The sequence below is a fragment of the Papaver somniferum genome, chromosome 9 (assembly GCF_003573695.1).
Source record: "Papaver somniferum cultivar HN1 chromosome 9, ASM357369v1, whole genome shotgun sequence".
Lineage (NCBI taxonomy): Eukaryota > Viridiplantae > Streptophyta > Magnoliopsida > Ranunculales > Papaveraceae > Papaver > Papaver somniferum.
In genome coordinates, this window is record NC_039366.1 from 81,114,958 (window position 1) to 81,135,538 (window position 20,581).

At 35.0% G+C, this 20,581-nt stretch overlaps 2 protein-coding genes and 1 long non-coding RNA gene across 5 annotated transcripts; 1 reads left to right on the forward strand and 2 right to left on the reverse strand.

Moving 5' to 3' along the window:
* Nucleotides 1-2,216: 2,216 nt before the first annotated feature.
* Nucleotides 2,217-2,991, reverse strand: LOC113308419. The gene is made up of 3 exons (XR_003339786.1): nucleotides 2,947-2,991; nucleotides 2,736-2,857; nucleotides 2,217-2,242 (listed from the first exon to the last, which is right to left on the reverse strand). It is a non-coding gene; the product is annotated as an uncharacterized LOC113308419 (long non-coding RNA).
* A 27-nt stretch (nucleotides 2,992-3,018) lies between these two features.
* On the reverse strand, nucleotides 3,019-4,527 carry LOC113312195. Its single transcript, XM_026560951.1, has 4 exons — nucleotides 4,221-4,527; nucleotides 3,459-4,107; nucleotides 3,236-3,374; nucleotides 3,019-3,099 (listed from the first exon to the last, which is right to left on the reverse strand). Exons 1-4 carry the CDS (start codon nucleotides 4,525-4,527, stop codon nucleotides 3,019-3,021), a joined length of 1,176 nt encoding a protein of 391 aa, XP_026416736.1.
* Nucleotides 4,528-7,309: 2,782 nt separating this feature from the next.
* On the forward strand, nucleotides 7,310-19,185 carry LOC113310373 (insulin-degrading enzyme-like 1, peroxisomal). Of its 3 annotated transcripts, none has more exons than XM_026559029.1 (26): nucleotides 7,310-7,548; nucleotides 7,639-7,714; nucleotides 8,242-8,309; nucleotides 9,016-9,107; nucleotides 9,206-9,279; nucleotides 9,376-9,419; nucleotides 9,913-9,964; nucleotides 10,194-10,316; nucleotides 10,395-10,507; nucleotides 10,687-10,849; nucleotides 11,958-12,050; nucleotides 12,200-12,285; nucleotides 12,377-12,463; nucleotides 13,409-13,512; nucleotides 14,368-14,470; nucleotides 14,595-14,690; nucleotides 14,771-14,960; nucleotides 15,522-15,583; nucleotides 16,265-16,369; nucleotides 17,286-17,487; nucleotides 17,584-17,792; nucleotides 17,893-18,017; nucleotides 18,108-18,159; nucleotides 18,262-18,348; nucleotides 18,430-18,546; nucleotides 18,698-19,185. In XM_026559029.1, exons 1-26 carry the CDS (start codon nucleotides 7,420-7,422, stop codon nucleotides 18,950-18,952), a joined length of 2,907 nt encoding a protein of 968 aa, XP_026414814.1. In that variant the 5' UTR covers nucleotides 7,310-7,419; the 3' UTR covers nucleotides 18,953-19,185. The 3 variants fall into 3 exon arrangements, with proteins under 3 accessions (XP_026414814.1, XP_026414812.1, XP_026414813.1); XM_026559027.1 differs by having other exon boundaries at nucleotides 18,430-18,550; nucleotides 18,704-18,779; XM_026559028.1 differs by lacking the exon at nucleotides 9,206-9,279 and having other exon boundaries at nucleotides 9,016-9,205; nucleotides 9,400-9,419; nucleotides 18,430-18,550; nucleotides 18,704-18,779.
* The last annotated feature ends 1,396 nt before the right edge of the window (nucleotides 19,186-20,581 follow it).

Sequence of the window (20,581 nt, forward strand, 5' to 3'; positions counted from 1 at the left end):
TTCGTGTGTGACTGATCATAAGGGGATTCAAGTTTGTGTTGTGTTAGAGATATTTTGGACTAGACTTTGTCCATCAAGAAAGATGTCTCTATCAAGTTTAGTTACGACAAGTTAGCTTCGAATAAAGGTGCTTCAGATATATCTTCAATCACATTTGTAAGCAAAATTCTTCTAAAAGTATTTTTTTTCTTGTGGACCTTAGCTTAAAGAAGATTACCTACTCCGTAATTGTTACTTAGACATGATTCGAGGCCTGACATCTGCCTATATTGCTATAAACTTGAATCAATTGTTCACACCCTTCTTCACTTCTCCTTTGCTAGATAATTATGATGTGCATTTTTGGTCTAAGTTGAATTCGAATTTTATGTTTGATGATATCTCAACTGCTATCCATCCCTGACATACATGTTCCTCGATACCATAAGATAATGACAACAATTTGGAATTTCATCCTTGGGGTGATTTTCTAGAGCTTATTCCAGGTGAGGTATTTGAGAGTCATTGATGAGAACGTCAGCAATTACTCGACTATTAATTAATAAAGCCAAGTATCTTCTTTTCACGTGGTTTTTAGAGAGTTTGAGTCATTAACTCGTCTAGAGTTATGTTTAACATTTTCTTTGATCATGTTTAAATAATTTGGTGGCATGTTACCACTTCTTTTCTTTCTCTTGCGTTTCCGCTCTTTTTATATTTTGGCATGGGTAATTCATACCTTTTGAACTATCAATTTTGTCAATCCATAATTTTATCTTTACCGATAAAAAACGAAAAGAAAATTTCTGCTCTGTCGTAAAATTTGGTGAGGAACCCTTACATTATATAAATATAACCTACAATCAACTTGTAGCAATTAACACTATATATATATTTTTGATGGTTAAAATGTTTTGTGCACATGGATGCACAAGTGAACAAAACCCAATTAAAAATACCATCATTTTAAAAAATAAATCAAAAATTACTTAAAATCTCTGTACCTATCAAATATACAAACTAGATTTTCGTAAAACATATATATTCGGAAAGCTCTTTGAGCCACGTAGGTAATGAGTAAGAGCGTCCACAATGGACAATCAAAACTAAAATTTTGGTCCACAAACCCACCACAATGGAACGGAGTAAAGACAAAAAACTGGAATAAAACCAAATATCAGAGTATATTTGGTCTGAAACCCGGACCAAGACTATATTTGATCGAGCGGAACTTAAAAGTACGTTTGGTTGAGGCGGTAGTATAAAGTGATAAGGCGTGGATATAATGCTCGTCCGTTGACATAGGAACTTTTAAAGTGCGCTTGAATCAGACGTTTACACCAACGCCCCATACTGAAGAGATAAAGAGAAGAAATATACCTCATCGAGTGGGAAAAGTAAGGTTAATTTCTCGTTTTTTCTTTCTTTTTTTTGTTGCTGTTTGAGAATTTAGAAAACAGAGTTAGAGAAGCGCTGTGATGAAGCACGTAGAAAAGAGGAGAAGACCCCAAGAGGTTATAGGCAATGTAGTCAATATCGGATACCGGTTTGTCTCGGCTGAGGACCGGTACACTGGTACAACATTGTATCGGGGAGATCTCGGTTTCAAATATCGGGGAGATATCGGTTCTAAATTTATATCTATAATTTATATTGTTTCACACAAAATTATACAACATTAAAATGCATCAATTTTAGAAAAACAAACAAGTTCATTCAAAACATAAGAGTCGTCGTATGAAGTTCAAATTGGAAAAATGGGAGAATTCACAACTTTAAAGTTCACAATCTGAAAACATAATTAAACATGGACATTACAATTTTAATCAAAATCATTCGATTCATCATAGATATCATAATCTTCCGTAGCTCCATCATCTCCACCAAGTAGTCCATAATTAGAGTCCAACATCAAGTCATCAGTATCATATCCACTATATTCAGAGTCAGTTGGATAAGTAGATTTGCGTCGGGAGATACAAGCACTTTTACCAACAACTGGCATACCTTTTTCACCAACAATATCTTGCAAATCATCCAAAATAACATTATCTCCTTGTACAACCAAGTCATCCAAATTCTCTAAAGCCAACCATTCATCATTGTCATCACGCTCATCCAGAAAAATGGGATCATGAGCTTTCGGATCATCATTATATTGACTGATTTCTTTGTATCGACGTTCCAATTTCTTGTTGTATTGAATAAAGACGCTATCATTCAATTTTTGTTGTTTTATGCGATTTCGCTTCTTTGAATGCAACTGAAAGACGAAAGGATAATAAGTAAATGAAATGAAACACATCAAACAGATTGAATCTTGATGTTCATCATTATAAATTGAACCAAATAGAAAAGCCAAATATAAATCAAGTGTGTTGGAACATAACTTAGTATTTAGCGACCCTAAATGCAGGGAAAAGGAGAAGACAGGTTTAGATTGACTCACCACCGGTCCATCAAAGGTAGCGATGGCAGCACAGAGAACAATACCATGATCATTTTGATTTTGGGTCATAGACTGATTTGGATCATTAGCACATGACATCATATGGAACAATGAAAAATGCCCTACTCTTGCTCATATAGTGGTATACAATGGTAACACATTACACATTCACTACAACTTGGTGTGTCGCGGCACCTCAGGAAACTGAATTACAGGCATACATATGGTCTAAATACCCTTACAGGAAAATGGTAATACATGAAAAATAATCAGTGCAAGTAAGACTCAACAAGATTAGAATACTTACATTCTGAAATGTGCTCCAGTTTCGCTCACACGGGGAAGCAGAACAAGTAAGACTCAATACCCTTATTGCAAATTTTTGTAGGTTTGGGGTATCGATTCCTCCATATGTAATCCACCAATCATCTGTCATAAACACGGACAAAATAATTATACAAATGCATAGGTAACACAGATGTAATCAAACCTTCAACTTACATAACAAACAAACTTACGAGGTTGATCTTTATATCTTCTTTTTTTGCAAACCGGAGTTCCCAATATCCCGTTAGCATCACTGTAGTCTCTCAATTCAGTTGTAGCTTTCTCAAGATCTTCTTCATTGGGAATAAGCCTTTGCATTGCTGTATGAAGTCCCCTTTTGATTTCTATGTACTTAAGATCATTATCCATTAGATGAGCAGGGACTTTGTAGAATATGGAAGGATTTAAATAATATGCAGCACAATGTAGAGCATGATTGAAGTTATTCTTCCATCTTTTATCAAAGATAGCCTTAATTACAGCCCAAGTACTATCATCTTGACTGAAATTCTCCTCGAGTTTCTCCCTTGCTATCCTCATTGCTTCATAAAAACAAGGCATTGTAGGTTTGCGCTCGATATCCACTAACCTTACAACCTTAACCAAAGGCTTTAGCACTCTACAAGAATAATCAACATCTTACCAAAATGTACCGCTTGTGACAATTTTAAGTACATTAATTCCCATAGTTTCTTTTGCAAACCTCATTTTCAACCACTTATCATTCACAAACATTATTTGCAAATGGGTTTTATACTTTGCAAGACTTTCTAGTGTGTAGTACTGAGTTGCAAATCTAGTCTTTGTAGACCTATGTAATTCACCACCGATCATATCCCTCATTAAGCTTAATACTTGAAAATGAGCATAAATATATGTAACGAGTCTCTTACCTAGAATGACGGCTGTCTTGATTCGTGGAAGCTTGCCACCAAGTTCTTCTAGCATCAACTGAACACAATGAGCACCACAAGGAGTCCAAAACATATTTGGGTATTCAAGCATTAAATCTTTCCCTGCCTTTTTAAAATTTGAACCATTATCGGTAATGAACTGAACTATATTTTCTTCCCCAACATCGTTAATTACCTCTTTTACAAGCCCACGTATAAAATCAGCATCAGTGGTTCTGTTTGACGCATCCACAGACTTCAAAAAAACTGTCCCTTTCGGACAATTCACCAAAAAGTTAATAAGATGTCGCTTTTTCCCGTCTGTCCAGCCATCAGACATGATAGAACATCCAAACCTCTTCCAATGTTCCCTAAATGTATCAACAAATTTCTTCATTTCTACTAACCGGTCCTTGAAAAGATTCGTACGAATCTGATGGTAAGATGGTGGGGGCATAGCTAACAAAAAACAACATAAAAAGCAAAAGTAAACCAAATGAATATATGATAAGAAGAACAGATTAAAGCACGTATTATAGCTAAAATCAACTGAGCATATCACAACTGCTTACCTTTCCCATAGTCGCCTATTGCATATATCATTTCTTTGAAACTTGGGCAACGAACAGTGTTAAATGATACTGAATTCTCAGTCATCCAAGCTGAAATGCATTTCCATGCAGTCTTCATTAACTTCTCTTTCACAGCTGAGTCTCTTTCAAGAGTGGCCTGTTGAGTTTTTTGGTGGTCTGTCTTCATATATAAATCAATTGGACCTCTACTATTACTTTGGCTTATCCTCTTTCTCTTTGTCTGATTCTGAGAAACTAGTTGACTAGCACCCACACCAGCACTAGCACCAGCACCACGACTGCCCATATTGCCATCAATTCCAACTTCTTGTTCTTCAACATCGGTATTAGCATCAGAGGCTTCATCTGAGTTGTTTGCACGCCGATACGCTAAATCAATGTTATCCTTATGAGCTTTTTTGGTCCTCTTTACAGAATTCACCAGACCAACTTTGTTCATAATATCAATGGACACATTTGGACATGAAGAAACATTCCCTTTAATATGTAAAAGATGCTCCTTAAGCCTAGTAATTCCACCACCACGAATTAATTTCTTACATAACAAACAAGTAATTATATTTTGATTTGCTAGGTCTTGGCGTTCACCCCATTCCCATGCTGGATCTTTAGTTTGAGTAGCCGAAGAAGAGGGCAATAAATCACAGGTAGTGTTTGCCGTATTTGAATTTGATGCATTAGAAGAATCCATAATCACAACCTACAACAGAAATAAAACAAATTAAATCCCAGGAACAGACTGATAATGTATGCAACTACATACTAATACTATCATCAACAACACAACAAATTAAAAACCTCAACATTTCCATCAACAACACAACAGATTAAACCTCAACATTTCCATCAACAACCAATCTTAAGGAAATCAGTAGCAATAAGTAAAACAGAAAATTCAAATCCAAATCCCTAAAACAGAAACAAACAAAACAAAAGTGCAATAAGTATGTAAATAGACCTGAACCAAGCAAGAAAGACATTATAGAAAGAATATTATCACACAACTGTAGCTTCTTTGGGATTAATATGTAAGCAGTGAAAATCAGTACACAAAAATTAAAATCGTTGTAATCTGTAAAGACATGGAGCTATCTATTTTAATACCCAGTTGCTAGATGAACTGTTTTGATGTTTCTTCAGCGACTTTCCCTTTGCTGGATATGCATATAAGATGTATCTTCCCTTGGACCTAAATTGCAAAAATCTAGCATCAGTTTTGGGTACCAGACTACCAGTATTTGTTAATGATCAAAACCAAATTACATTCCAATAGTTTTCTTAAAAACCCTAAAATACACCAAAGTATGAACAAAGATTGACATAATCCATTTGAAATAGTTGACATAGATTGACATAATCGATTAATGATCAAAACTAACCTCTTGTTAAGATAGAATCAACTGAATCTCGCCATTAAAATAGAGAAGAAGAACCTGCAACGAAATTTTTGGAATTTAATCTCTACCCTTTGCGTATCGATGGGATTTAGGGATTAAATCTCTTCCCTTCTCTTATAATCACGAAAATGCCCTCAGAAATTACAGCAAATGACAAATATCGCCGATAATACCGATATTATCGGTGTACTGTATTTCCCGTATCGGACGGTATTATCGGCAAAAAAATCGTATTGCGATATCGGGATTTCCGTATCGCTCAGTGTCCGATACCGGTAATATCGCCGATATTTCGGCCGGTATGGACGAAATTGACTACATTGGTTATAGGTTATTCCGCCTGCACACGTGTGGTGTAGTGTGTATAGTGGGGCGAACCTATAAAGTTCGCTTGAGGACATGCGTTGGTATTAATTCCTCTTCATCAGGCGTTGTTGATAAAAACTTCGTCTCTCCATGGCGCGTTCATTATACACTCGCGCCGCAACATGCGTTAATATAATCTACGCCCCAAAACAGGCGTTGTTACTATCTACGCCCTAAATAAGCGATGTTTTGTACCCCGTCCCTCAACAGACGAACATTATATATGCGCTCGACCAAATATGCTCCTCTACCGTAGCGTAGCATCACGGACCAAACCAAATCTTTTTGTTTTTTTTTGTTTTGTTTTTGGTCTTTGGTTATGCTCGCACCATTGCAATTGCTTTAAGAATATAAATTCGGAGTACTAAGGTCCTGTTTGGTATAGTTTTCAAAAACAGAGAAAATAGAAAATCGGAGAAAACACGTTTGATAGGGACGTTTTCAGAAAATGTTTTCTATCTGTTTTCTATTTGAAAACAAAAAAAATGAAAACAACAAATTATTGTTTTATGTGTTTTTTTTTTTTTTTTTTTTTTTTTGTTCTTCTTTTCTTTTCAAAACAAAGTAAGAGATTGGGGGACTGACTGCAAGTGAGTCATGACTAATATCACTATATCTTGGACGAATCTTTACATTTGATCCGATTAGTTGATTTTCCTTGTTTTCAAAAACAGTTTACCAAACAATTTTTAGAAAATGAAAACAAAGAAAAAAAAATATATTTTTAAAACAGTGGAAAACTATTTTTGAAAACTGTACCAAACAGGCTCTAAATTTTCAGAATGCTTTTTGCTCGAGCATTTTTTATTCCTGAAGCATCATAACCAATTATTGAAAAATATGAGCCACATCCATACATCTAGTAGTTGGATGTGATAATTGCTACGTCAAAAATATGCTCTCAATCACTATTTTTTTCCTATATTCTCGTTATCAATTTTCTCAAAATTTATTTTTAGGAAAATTAGACAACAAAAATATTTTAGGCATCCAATGAATATTTAAACATCACACAAACCACCAATCACATGTGACCATAAGAGATACCCATGTCCAGAAAAAGATTCCATCCAGGGCTTTGTGTTTTGTGAAGAGTTTTTGCAATGTGTGCAGTGTGCATCTCAACACTCTATTCACAGCATAAAACTTCACTTTTTAATCATAAATTCTGAGATGTGTCATCTTTGGCATGATCGAACGGTGGAAAATTGCGAGCGCCTTGATATTAATATGAAGATATCCGCATCATAGCACCACCTGTTTAAAAAACAAAACAATTTTCTTGTGCAAAAGTTACTTTTCAGTTTAGACAGTACATAAATTGACGTCGTTCTTGAAGACTGGAAGAAAAGCAAAAGTGAGAGAAAGAAAAAGAAGACTTAAACCCTTAAAACCAGAAGAAGAAGAAGAAAACAATGGCGGTCGGAATTACAGTCGAAGAAGAAGTAATAATTAAACCTCTTACTGACAAGAGAGAATATCGAAGAATCGTTCTCCCTAACTCTCTTGAAGTTCTTCTCATTAGTGATCCAGAAACTGATAAGGTCCTTCTTCTTCTCTTTTTTCTTTGGTTTTCTCATATTCCTATCCTTGTGATTTCTCATATTTCTCATGTATTTGATAAAATGTTTCAGTGTGCTGCATCTATGTGCGTTGGTGTGGGTCATTTTAGTGACCCTGAAGGTCTTGAAGGACTTGCCCACTTTCTAGGTAAGTTTTTCAACTAAAAATCGTTAGCTTATACTACCTCACTTTCAGGAAAGTGATACTTTCACCTGTTCGTTTTTGCCTAAAAATAGGCTAAATTGGAAAAGTGAAAGTATCACTTTTCCTAATAGGAGGGAGTACTTTTTTTTTTGTATTTCATTTAGTTCTTTATGTTGCTTGTTAATGATATCAGGTGTTGTTTGGTTCAAGTTTCCAGATTAGGTGGAATTGAGTAGAAAATACAGTAATAGATGTTTTGAGCTTGAATTATGTTGATAAAATATGATTGCTAATCTTGCACTTTTTATATTAATTTTGTAACCTTAGGAAATCATTTTTGTGTCTACTTCTTCGTGTAATGGTCCTAATGGATGAAGTTTCGTTAATAATTGTGGAAAAGTTTTCATACATGTTAGTGGTGTGGACCAATTTTAGGCATCATTACTGTTCAGAGGGTGTCAATGCCCATCATTTAAGAATTTCTAGTTACTTATTTGCGGTGCAATGTTTTGTTTGAATTTGTTTTGCAGAGCATATGCTGTTTTTTGCAAGTGAAAAATATCCAGTGGAGGACGGTTATTCAAAGTACATTTCTGAGGTATTTTAAAGGAATCATATGCTTTCAGTTTCTCCTTCTTCAACGTTTTTTCCTTGATGGGTTTTGCTTCATGTTCACCTAATGTCGTCGTTTCGAAGTTTGTGTATTCATATTGAAATGAAAAAAAGGGGCTGTTGAGCATCTTGTTCATTATGATTCTGAAATGGCCGTTATCCTTATCATTTGTAAACAAAATTTCTTTGATATATATAATTTGGATATGTTTAAGATTGAATGTACTTTAAAATCGACTTCATATATCTTATTCATAGTAGAAAAATGTATTATGTGCTTCCATCATGAATGTTGTTCGTCCGTGTTCTATAATCCATTTTGCATAAAATGATCCACCTTTTAGGTATTACCCCATTTAATAATTTGTACCATCAGTTGTTCATAAAAACAATCAATGATAAAATTTATGGACCAGTTGTCGGATCATGGATCATGTTTGAAATGCACTTAAGACTGATTATAATTTAGTTTTTTCTTAATACTGATTGTCTATATGAATTTCCTTCAGTAATTTGATGAATCATGTTTCAAGATACTCATTAGTGGTTCTTACTTTATACAACATTCGCATATAAAAAGACGCCCAAAATATTCAAAATAAAAATATGTTTTCTACATTTAATAAATTATTTCCGTGTTAAGATCCAGCTGCTTTTTCGTACTAAAGATATTATATTATGTTACTCTTTAGCATGGAGGCTCTCAGAATGCTTATACGTCATCCGAGCATACAAACTTCTATTTCGATGTCAATGCAGACTCTTTCGAAGAAGCTCTCGATAGGTCGCGTTCTGTTAACTTTTTTTGGCAGCTGCGGTTTCCCCTCCTCTTCTATCTGCTTACATTTTTAGACAATGGACATTGTATTTCTGTTTGCTTAGGTTTGCTCAGTTCTTTATTAAACCTTTGATGTCTGCTGATGCTACCATGAGGGAAATAAAAGCAGTTGATTCTGGTGAGTTGCTTTGTTTAAAAGTATGCATGTACTGCGATTTTTCGTGTTTTTGAATATGTCCAGTGGCAACAGTTCTTTCTTTTTCCTCTTATCCAGAAAATCAGAAGAATTTATTGTCAGATGCTTGGAGGATGTCTCAGGTATTAGGAACTATGAGGACTATCTACTGGTTGCAATATCATATATAATTTTGTTGTTAGCATATTAAGAATGTGTCTGGAAAAAAGTGCTTATTAAATGACAAAGATATTAAATGGAGATATACGCACATATCAGCACTTAAAGCTTGAAGTGATCACGTACAATTAGAAGAACCACTAGATTAAGATACACGTATTGATTCTAGTAGGGGAATGTACCTTAGCTGTCATGCACAAATAGGAATAATTATAGCATGCTGGATAAGGTTGGGATTGCTTAGATCCTTTGTAGATGAGAATTCAGTTAAATTTATAACATACGCAGTAGAATAGTTAGTTATATAGTTATTATTCTTTTTCTTTCTCACTTTGATATGGATTGCCTATTCTATTTTTAATTTCTATTGTAGTTTTCAGTTCTATTAGACAATGACTGTTACATAGATAAAACACACTCCCTTACTGCTTCTTCTGTACATATTTGGTTATTCAGCTTCAGCAGCATCTATATGCAGAAGGTCACCCGTATCATAAATTTGGTATAGGTAAGCATTTAAAATCCCTCACTGGTGGACTTCTGTACAGCGGTCTCATTTCATTATAAATGTCGTGGAGTCAGTGAAGGCATGCACTCTTTCAGTCATTATTGTTCTGTTTTCTTAAGAGGTTGAGGTTCACTCGTAGTCAAAATGATATGTTACTTTCTTTGTCCTTGATGTTACTTCTGTTAGTCATCCTTTATCCTATCTTTATGCACTAGTATGTCAACTGTAGGGAATTGGGATACATTAGAGGTTCGTCCAAAACAAAAAGGGCTGGATACAAGAAATGAGCTTATTAAATTCTACGAAGAACACTACTCTTCTAATATCATGTGTTTGGTCATTTATGGAAAAAGTAAGTTGCAGTTCGTAACTATTTGATATTGATGGTAATTTTTTCAATTTCCTCTCACAAGTCATGAATGATTGACAGAGAATCTTGATGACCTTCAAAGTTTGGTGGATCAGAAATTCAAAGAAATTCAAAATACTGATAAAAGTTGTTTCCATTATCCGGGTCACCCTTGTAAGGCTGAACATCTTCAGGTACTTATTATGAACTCTAACTAAATAACTGTACTTTCATTCGCACTCTAGATGAAATCATTGCTTTTGGGCTTGTTTTCGAAATTTGCGTATGTCGAGGAGCATTTGTCATGGTTGTGAATCTCAAATTTAAAAACAATACTTGTTGTTGATTTTCTTTCTGCACCCCTCTTTTTCAGATTCTTGTAAAAGCTATCCCCATAAGGCAAGGTCACAAATTAAAAATTATATGGCCTATCACTCCAACCATCATCCATTTTAAAGAAGCACCGTGTACGTATCTTGGTCACTTGATTGGTCATGAAGGAGAAGGATCTTTGTTTTGCATCTTGAAAACGCTAGGTGAGTTTTTGGGTAATTATTTTGATGTGTGGACTGTTCCTCGCTGCGGGTTATTGTTTCCTTGTTAAATGCTTCCAGTATGCTATAGAAATTCAGGTCTTACGTAGCAAACTGCTCAGTTATGTACTGTATTCTTAATTGGAAGGTGGAAACTAGTATGAAGTTCTGTGAAGGAGCTTGAAGTTGTCGGCTAACACTTTAATTACTCATGGTGTCCAGAATCAGTTAATTACAGCTATAAATAGAGATCATTGAAGTCATGAGTATGTTCAGAGATGAAGTGACATGTTGATAAGACTATAAGTCTATTAATGTTTTTCCATCCGCTCCCTATGTCACGATTCTTGTTTCTTTTCTTGATTCTGCCAATCTTCTTCCCCAGCCCCACCCATCTTTTTGGCTCCAATACTGTTATTGATGCTGCCACTTTTTTTCTCTCTCTGTTTAGACCCAGTTTCATGTTCTTTGCTAAAGCCTTGGTCAGATTTTTCAGTAGTGAAAGGGTGCGTTCATTATTTATACAGAGGTTAACATCAAGAATTATTTTCATCTTCTTCTGTTTGATCTTTAGATATGTTGATTGCTAGATGCCTCCCTACCTGATACCATAAAGCTGAAACCTAATTCTATGTAAAAAGTAGCTTGGTTGGTTTTGTAAATTTGATAAGTCTATCATTTTTTAAGTGTTTTACCTTGGTAGTTCTGTCAGTTGTTAATTTCTACTTGTTCTCATTCATTAATGTGATTACAGAAATGGGAATCCTTATGAATTCTTTATGATTTTTTCTAGCATGGGGATTGCTATAATAATCAATTAACCAAGAGGGGTTGCTCGACATTTTTGTGGATAGTGTCTATGGCATCTTTTCTTCTGCTACTCTTTTCTCCAAGCATCCTTATACTTACACTAACATTTCATGATATACAGAGCGCTAATACGTACTTACATACATCGTCTCTAAAATTATTCAGCGAAATATTTCTTTTTATAGTTCTTCTATTATATTTGTGGAATTTAGTTTCTTGATATTTCTTGAACTTTACATTAGCTGATTGTTTACAGACTCTGTATGATCTCTTTAATCTTTATATCTGCACAAACATGTAGGTTGGGCAACATATTTGTACGCTGGTGGAGAGAATTGGAATAACGAGTTTGCATTTTTTAAAGTCACCATTGATCTTACTGACGCTGGCAATGGTTAGTGCCTTCACTTATGTTTCTGCGTTAAGTCCTGATGATTATGGTCTTTACGAGCTTGATATTTTGTTTTCTAATTCATCATGAATAGATTTAAATCCCTATCTAATATTGGACTCTGATATTGCTTTTTGTAAACTGAATGGCAGAGCACACAGAAGATATTGTTGGATTGTTGTTCAAATATATTATCCTTTTGCGACAATCTGGTGTTAATAAATGGATTTTTGATGAGGTATATGAATTTGAAAATTTTGTTCAATTATACCATCTGTTATTCTCTTTGGAGTTTCCGCATTATGACATAATGTAATTTGTTGGTTAAGCTTTCTGCCATTTATGAGACTGCATTCCATTACCAAGATAAAACTCCTCCAATCGATTATGTGGTAGAAGTTTCATCAAGCATGCAGGTAAGTTATCATAAGCTTACTTAATTATATTCGGAATTGTAGACTTAGCATTCCCTTCTGTCCTTTTATTCCTCGGCTTCTTTTGTGTGTGTAAATCTTTTTATTTTATTTTGAACTAGTTCCACAGTTGCTTCCAAGCCCGATCTTTTGTGTGTACCATTTGTATCCTCTTGATGTTTGTATCTGTGTAAAAGCACAAATTTACTATTCTTTTTAGAAGCATAGATTGACCGCTTGGAATCTGCCGGGTTAATTTATATTATAGAAGTAGGGTAACATTCAGAGTTCTATCTGGTCTGGGTTTAAGTATTTGTTTAAGATATTTGTGACTCATGAACTAACAATTTGGTTTTGTAACACCTTAGAAGTGCTAACTAAAATGGTTGTGCAAGTGATAGTGCGGTCCATAGTAAGTACATTGACAAAAGGTCCATCAATTAATCATTCAAACAAACTCCTATATTGAAGAACTCGTGACTATGTGAAACTCCCACATGCTACCATGTAGTTCCTTCTTGCAATGGGCCTCTTTTTACTTTAGTTGGTGATATTAAGTAAAGAAATGTTGTTTAACCTCATAATGTAACCAACATAGTTCGCTGATTAGCTTTTCTTTTTATTCCCTTAAGTATTGTTTTCTTCTGAATATGTTTTTGGTTCAAAGACGACACCTGCATTTTAAAGATGAGTTTTTTTTTTTCTTCTTTTTCTTTTTCTGGGTTTAATGCAAATTCTGTTCATTTCCAAAGAAAATTCAGTCACATTTTCTAATACAAACTCAAGGATTGTAGCCCCATGAACCCTTATTCTCTGCCTCTTCAGTACTGTGAAGATCCTTTCATACGTCAAGTGCATGTATTAGAGTACAAATGTAAATTTGTTTGTTTGCCACTTATGTATGTAATTCGATTCTTATGATGGCTTTCGCCAAATTTGCATTTTCAGCTATATCCTGCAAAAGACTGGCTAGTAGGTTCTTCATTGCCTTCTAAGTTCAGCTCAGGCATTATACAGATGATACTTGATGAGCTAACTCCTGAAAATGTAAGGTAAGTGATCGTGTATGTGCCAATCACCTTTTTTTTTTTGATCGATTGCTAATCACGTTTTAGCTACAAAGTTTTTCTCAGATTTGAGCTGTTAATTTTACTGACGGTTGATATATTTGATCTGACCAATATATTTAAAACGATAGCCGGACATTTACTGACACAAGTAGCAATGTCTTCGGTAGGGTAAATAATTTGTTTGGGTTACATGGTTTTCATATCGAACTCTACATCACCGATAAATTTTTAACTGCACCAGCTTACCCAACTGTGCTACCTTTGGAGAGAAGTTCTGACCATAATCACCTTGATGGGTCCTATGAGAGGCCTGCTTTGTGTTTATGCTTTCCCTTAGAGATAAATTAAACGAATTAAGTACATCTCTATTAACTAACTTTTATCTAGACCATCTCAAAAACCAAAACTCATGGCAAAAAGCTCCATATAACTCTTACAACTCCTCCTGAGTTGCAGGCTGACTGTAAGACACTAATATACGACGTTCTTTTATTTTAATTAGATTTAATGGTTAGATACCCTTAACAAGAGCAGAAGCAGAAAGTAAACTCAATCAAACGACACAGAATTAACTAATTTAGCTACAAGATATCAGAAACATGCCCTGTATCAGTTACTGCCAATTAGAAATCTATCAGTTACTGCCAATTATAATTATTTTTATTTTATTTTTTACAGTATTTTTTTTTTTGGGTACTTCTCTGATCTCTTATTTTTTGTCCGACGTTGCTGTTTCGATTTTAAAATCGCTATTCCTTGTTTGGCTATAAACTGCCATATTTTGCTGGTCCCCTTGTTAGTGTCATGTAAGGTCAACAATGATTTGCTTCTTGACAGGATATTTTGGGAATCAAAGAAATTTGAAGGACAAACAGACATGGTTGAGCCTTGGTATGGAACTGGCTATTCCCTTGAGAATATTAATAGTTCAGCAATACAGGTCAGACGCTAGATGTTATCTGTCCAACATTACAGAGCAGGATGCTTTTCTTATTTTTATTTCATAAACCATTCCCCCCCCTAGCATATTGTGAAACTGTCCTTTATATCCGTATCTTCTGTAGCAATGGATTTCTGCAGCTCCAAACCAAAATCTACATCTTCCAGCACCTAATGTGTTCATCCCGACTGATTTGTCGATTAAAGATTTTGCAGAAAAGGTTGGATCTCTAGCCACACTATGGCCTATCCTATAATAACCTATCCTCATTTTACTAACGTGTGACTGGCTTTACTTCAGGTTAAATTTCCAGTTCTGTTAAGGAAGTCGTCTTATTCCAGGTTATGGTATAAGCCTGATACCATGTTTTTCATTCCCAAGGCTTATGTTCAGATGAATTTCAATTGTCCATTTACAAGCCACTCCCCAGAAGCAGTGGTTCTTACTTATTTGTTCACCCAATTATTAATGGACTACTTGAACGAATATGGTGAGCTATACCATACATGATAATTGAAGTTTAATCTCTGATTATTTTTGTAAAAGCTGAAGGGTTTTCCATACTCATTTGTGTAGAGCTCTTCCATCATGTCTGATACTTTGTACCATCTTTGACACCAGTATTTGTATCCATGTCTCTGCTACAAAGCAGTGAATAGCAAAGCAAAGTTGATTAGCTGATGATACATTAAGTCATTATGACATTCTATCTTTCCTATGAGTTTATACTATTCTGTGATGAATTATCTTAGTGTATCTTCAAGGTGATCTGTTATTGAGTTTTGATCATCTTTCTCCAAACTAAATGCTAAAAGCATAGAGAGGGAATGTTTGTATCACTTAATATTTCATAACTACCAGGAAAACTCCATCAGTCTGTAAAACTTTCCTCTGAAATAGTTTTGTATTGGGGATAACAGCTTTTTCCTGACAGTGAGGTCATCTTTTATATTCATCTTTACAGTTTAGATTATCACCTGCCAATAAGAATGTAGTTCTGCCGTTACTCTTTTACTTGAGAAGAACTAACTTTTATTTGTTTGTTTTGCAGCTTATGATGCTGAGGTTGCCGATCTATACTATGTGATAAGCAGCACTTATACTGGGTTTCAGGTTAACCATTAATCTTTAACACAGTTTGATATTTTGAATCACACTGTATGATACGAGTTGCTAGTCAAGTAGACTTCTGATTTGCCATCTTTTTGGTTTAATCTTCTATTAAGACAAGAGTTTAGTCAAAAGTAAGATAAAGTAGTAATGGATAATGAACGGTTAGCCCTCGTCAACCCCTTAATGAGATGGGTGACATATTGGGAAAATAGTTAACTCTGTTTATGAAATGATAAATTTCTGGTAGTTTTTGGTTTCCATCTCCTTATATGGGGTTCACCTTAGTGGCGTATGCTGAGTTACATGCATACAAGGACAATACTATCGAGGTTAAAACTCATCCATGTGATCTCTTAATATGCTAAAACCATCTGTGCTAAAACCACTTTGGGGAGGCTTTAAACCCATGGAACATTTTGTGCTTGTGGAATATAATCCCACATAGATCACTTGAGCATAATAATCCTGGTCCACTCCAGTCCTTGCCAATTGGTTTTGATTTGGGCGTGCACAAACTTAACATGGTATTAAAGTAGGGGTATTTGTCATTAGTAGTGTTACATGTGGCCCCAACAATTCCTATTTCAATTTATTCTTGTGCACAAGCTCTTCTCAAACATACAACCACTCATTCGGCAAACTATTCCCATTAATTTCCAATCGTATTTGTTTTCCTGGCAGGTTATTGTGACTGGTTATAATCACAAAATGAGGATCTTAGTTGACAAAATATTTGAGCAAATACAGGAGTTCAAAGTAAAGCCAGAAAGATTTTCTGTGATCAAGGTAAACAGTTAAATTAGCATCAAATTCTGTATGTGAATCCATGTTCTCAGATGAGCCCCTACATTAGGGTCAGCAAGAAAAACTTGTAAGTTGTTATATAATGAACTATGCAAGTAACTGTCACATGACACATCAGTTCTGTAGCCTGTACAAGCTCAGGTTATTCATAATAAAGCAACTGCTTTTTCAACATCGAATTTGGACGGACCTCAAGGTTCACCTTCGTTATGACAAAAATAACTTTTATTAAAACAGTATTCCTTCCTTGGATTCTTCGGCGTAGCTATTATTTGTCAAACACTAAGAAGACGTATACTAGTGTGTTCTTGTGATTGCTAAATTTGCTTATCTGATAATTTTAGAGGGTAAACAAGCAGGGACTGGGGATTTCTGGTTTGGCTGATTTAATTAAGAAGGATTTGGCCTGTTTCTGTAACAACCTCTATCCCAAACGCCAGTGAGCTTATGATTGGTTCTACTTGGTTCCTAATTTGATAGAAGCAAATAGTGAACTCTTTGGTAAATGGCTACACGTGAAGTGAATATCAAACATGATCTGTTTGCTGATTTTAATTGACGTCGACTGACCTCTTAGCCACATTAACAGTAAAGCATTATATATGTGTTGTAATTTTAGAAAGTAAGGTCCCTTTTTTTTAATCAATTTAGTAAGTATGATTTTAAATGGCATAGTCCCAGACCAATCCCGTGAGAAGTAAATATTGCATAATGTGAATATCGTAAATGACGGCTTGCCGATTAATTGACTGAGGACCAACTTCTTAACCACAATGGCAGTAAAGATCACAAAATTATATTTTCTTAAGTGCATGATCTAGACTGGGTTAGTAACCCTGACTAATCCCCTGACTTGAAGTCCTGACTAGATTCTCAATCCCCTATTTTTGTTGATCAGGAAACCGCTTTAAAGGCGTACCAAAATTTCAAGTTTGAGCAGCCATATGAACAAGCTACGTATTACTGCTCATTAATTTTGACGGATGCATTATGGCCTTGGACCGAACAGCTAGAAGTTCTTCCTCATCTAGAAGCTCCTGATCTTGCAAAATTTTCAAAAGTGCTTCTCTCGAAAGCCTTTGTAGAGTGTTATGCAGCAGGTGCACATATATATCTTATTCATCACGACTGATCAGATATTACAAATCTGAAATCTTGACGTAATATTTTATGTTTAATTTACCATTTGACATTAGGAAACATTGAACCAAAGGAAGCAGAGGAAATGGTCATCCATATCGAAGGCACTTTTTTCAAGGGTCTCCAACCCATAGCCAGACCTCTTTTCCCTTCCGAGCATTTGACAAATCGAATCGTTAAGCTTGAAAGTGGAATTAGTCACTTCTACCCTGCGGAAGTTTTAAACCCAAGTGATGAGAATTCTGCTTTGGTCCACTATATTCAGGTTAACTTGCATTTGTATTATATGTCAATATATGTATAACGTGCCTTTTTGTAGGAGAACATACCCTGACAGACCTAATTTAATTTGTGGCTGGTTGCAGGTTCATCAGGATAGTACGATATTGAATGTGAAACTTCAGCTTTTTGCTTTTATTGCAAAGCAACCAGTTTTCCACCAGCTTCGCTCAGTTGAGCAACTTGGATACGTAACAATGCTTACACAGAGGTTTGTCGAGGGCTTTTTTCTCTCTAGTTTTTTCCCCTACATGTATGACTTAGGTTCTAAAATATTTTAAAAATCTTAACATGCATGTAGGAATGATTGTGGCATCCAAGGCTTGCAATTTATTGTCCAATCAACAGCAAAGGTAACTTAAAAGTTAAAACCCACCATAAGGTGCTTGGTCTTGGAATATGCTTTAGGTTCTTCTGTGTCTGCAAAAAGAAATTTAATTTGTTGAGCTTGGCAGGATCCAGGAGAGATCCATTTGAGAGTCCAATCATTCCTTGAGGAGTTTGAGAATAAACTTTATGAGATGCCTGCTGATGAATTCATGGTAAGACGTAAGAGTACTTGTGACTGAAACCTGTTGGGGTTAAACTTGTGTTTTTAAATGTACTGATTGATTTTATTGCAGAGTAATGTAAATGCCCTGATTGAAATGAAGCTTGAAAAGCACAAAAATTTGCGTGAAGAAACTTCATTCTATTGGGGAGAGATTTTTTATGGCACCCTAAAATTTGACAGGAGAGATTGAGGTGAGACTTTCCTCTTTCCCCTTTCTTATTGGCGAGCTGACGATTTTTATCTATTGCTAGGGTAACATACAAACAACTAGAAAATCGGTCAGGAACCACTCTTAACTCTTAAGTAAGTAGCATGCTAAAAGTTTTCTAATTTTAATGAATCAGATTGCAGCTTTAAAGAACCTCCGGCAGCAAGAACTAATAGATTTCTTCAATGAATACATTAAAGTGGGCGCACCCTCAAAAAAGACACTATCGGTACAAGTATATGGGGGATTGCACTCAGCCAAATATGAAGCGTCTGTTAAAGAAATATCCTCCCAATCTCAATCTGTCTTAATCGAGGATATTTTCAGCTTCAGGAGGTCACAGCCTCTGTACGGTTCTTTAAAGGGAGGCAGTGGACGTACATAAAGGTCGATGGTCTCAGCCTGCTGGTTTTGGGAATGATAGCACAAGCCAGAAAGTTACATTTCTGGGGCAACAATACTTTGTACTATACTATTACTAGTATATATGTAGTTGTAGTCAAAACCCCCATATATCATGGGTTTAATACTATAAAACTCCACAAATATGGATTTTTTATGAATTATTCCATAATTTAGAATAACTTTAAAATATAGGCTTCAAACGTTTTCGTAATGACAAAATTACCTCTTTATATGTAAAAATTTGCAAAAGAAAAATCATTATAAACTTTCCTTTTTCTCACTCACTGAAAAGAAAAAAAAAAATTTACAAACGATTTTAATTTATAAAGCGTAGAAATGAAAAGAGGAGCGGAGGAGCGGATCACAAGAAAAACAAATGAAAAGAGGTTTTGTTTAGTTTGATTAACGTGAAACTGAGGTATTTGTTTGCCTTTAATTTATGTTTTGTTGTTTGGTTCGATTTAGATTTTGCTTATTAATTTATGTTTTGATTTTTCTTTTCTTATATATAATGGAAATTTAATATTGATTTCGTTTTTTACGGTCCCATCGATGGAATATATTTTAAGTATAATTTTTTATTTTGGTTGACTCTTTATCGTTATTATCAGACCGTAGGTTTGACCTTTTCTTTTGACGGAAGTTAATTTCGTAGCGATTAAACGAAATTAAATTTGTTAGTTACATACAATTTTGTTAATGTATGGTAAACAATTATTGATATAACAATAAATAGAATGTTATGTTGTAAGTAATTATTTGGTGGATTTACACCACACTTACACCACCACCTTTACATCTTTTTCATCACCCTTACACATTCTTATTTCTCTTGTAACCTCCATCTTTTTTTTTTAGACAAAGGCCTTCAAAAAGGCTAATGGTCCTCCTCAACTGTTGGTAGAAGCCAAACAGGTTGGACGGACCAGTACATAGTAGAATTGTTTTTCTTTGTCCACAAAGCAAGTTCATGAGCTACAGAGTTACAATAACAAGGTTGAAAGCTAAAAACACATGCAACTAACTTAGAAGAGAAAAGTTGAATATCCTTAAAAATAGCATCCGTACGCATATCCCCTTCGAATTTCCCAGCTGAAAATTGGTCGATGAGAGATTTCGCATCACTTTCAACGATGATGTGAGTTAACTGTTGCTCCAAAGCTTTCTTCAGTACAGCCCAGATGGCTCTTGCTTCAGCTTCTTCAGCAGAATGTACTTCAAAGACTAAGGAGGCACAAAAGGTTGCTTTTCTTGAGAAGTCTCACATCACATACCCTGCACCATTTGCTCCAGAAGTATCATCAAAAGCACCATCAGTATTGCATTTAATCCATCCAAAAGAGGGGGCATCCATTTATCACAAATACTGACAGAAGTAGTAGAAGAAACAATCAAACTAGTTTTCCTAGTGAGAAGCATAGCTCTGGCTCTAGCTAGGACAGTGGTATGATTTTCAGAAAGGTTTTGAAAGATGAAATTGTTTCTACTAGTCCAAAGAGACCATAAGATAGCAACAAAAAGGCTTTGAGCTTCATCAGAGAGTTTAGACTGAGGATCAGTTAACCAAAAAAGAAGCCAATCAATGAAAGACTTGTTTTGAAAAAATTGA

Bases quoted from the DNA above. Each gene is read 5' to 3' on its own strand.
- LOC113312195 (XM_026560951.1), bottom strand. From the start codon at position 4,527: ATGGGCAGTCGTGGTGCTGGTGCTAGTGCTGGTGTGGGTGCTAGTCAA. The intron at 4,108-4,220 runs GTAAGCAGTTGT...GTTTTTTGTTAG, and splicing joins AATAGGCGACTATGGGAAAG to CTATGCCCCCACCATCTTAC. The intron at 3,100-3,235 runs GTAATTAAGGCT...TTAAGTACATAG, and splicing joins AAGATGATAGTACTTGGGCT to AAATCAAAAGGGGACTTCAT.
- LOC113310373 (XM_026559029.1), top strand. From the start codon at position 7,420: ATGGCGGTCGGAATTACAGTCGAAGAAGAAGTAATAATTAAACCTCTT. The intron at 7,715-8,241 runs GTAAGTTTTTCA...TTTGTTTTGCAG, and splicing joins AGGACTTGCCCACTTTCTAG to AGCATATGCTGTTTTTTGCA. The intron at 12,286-12,376 runs GTATATGAATTT...TTGTTGGTTAAG, and splicing joins ATAAATGGATTTTTGATGAG to CTTTCTGCCATTTATGAGAC.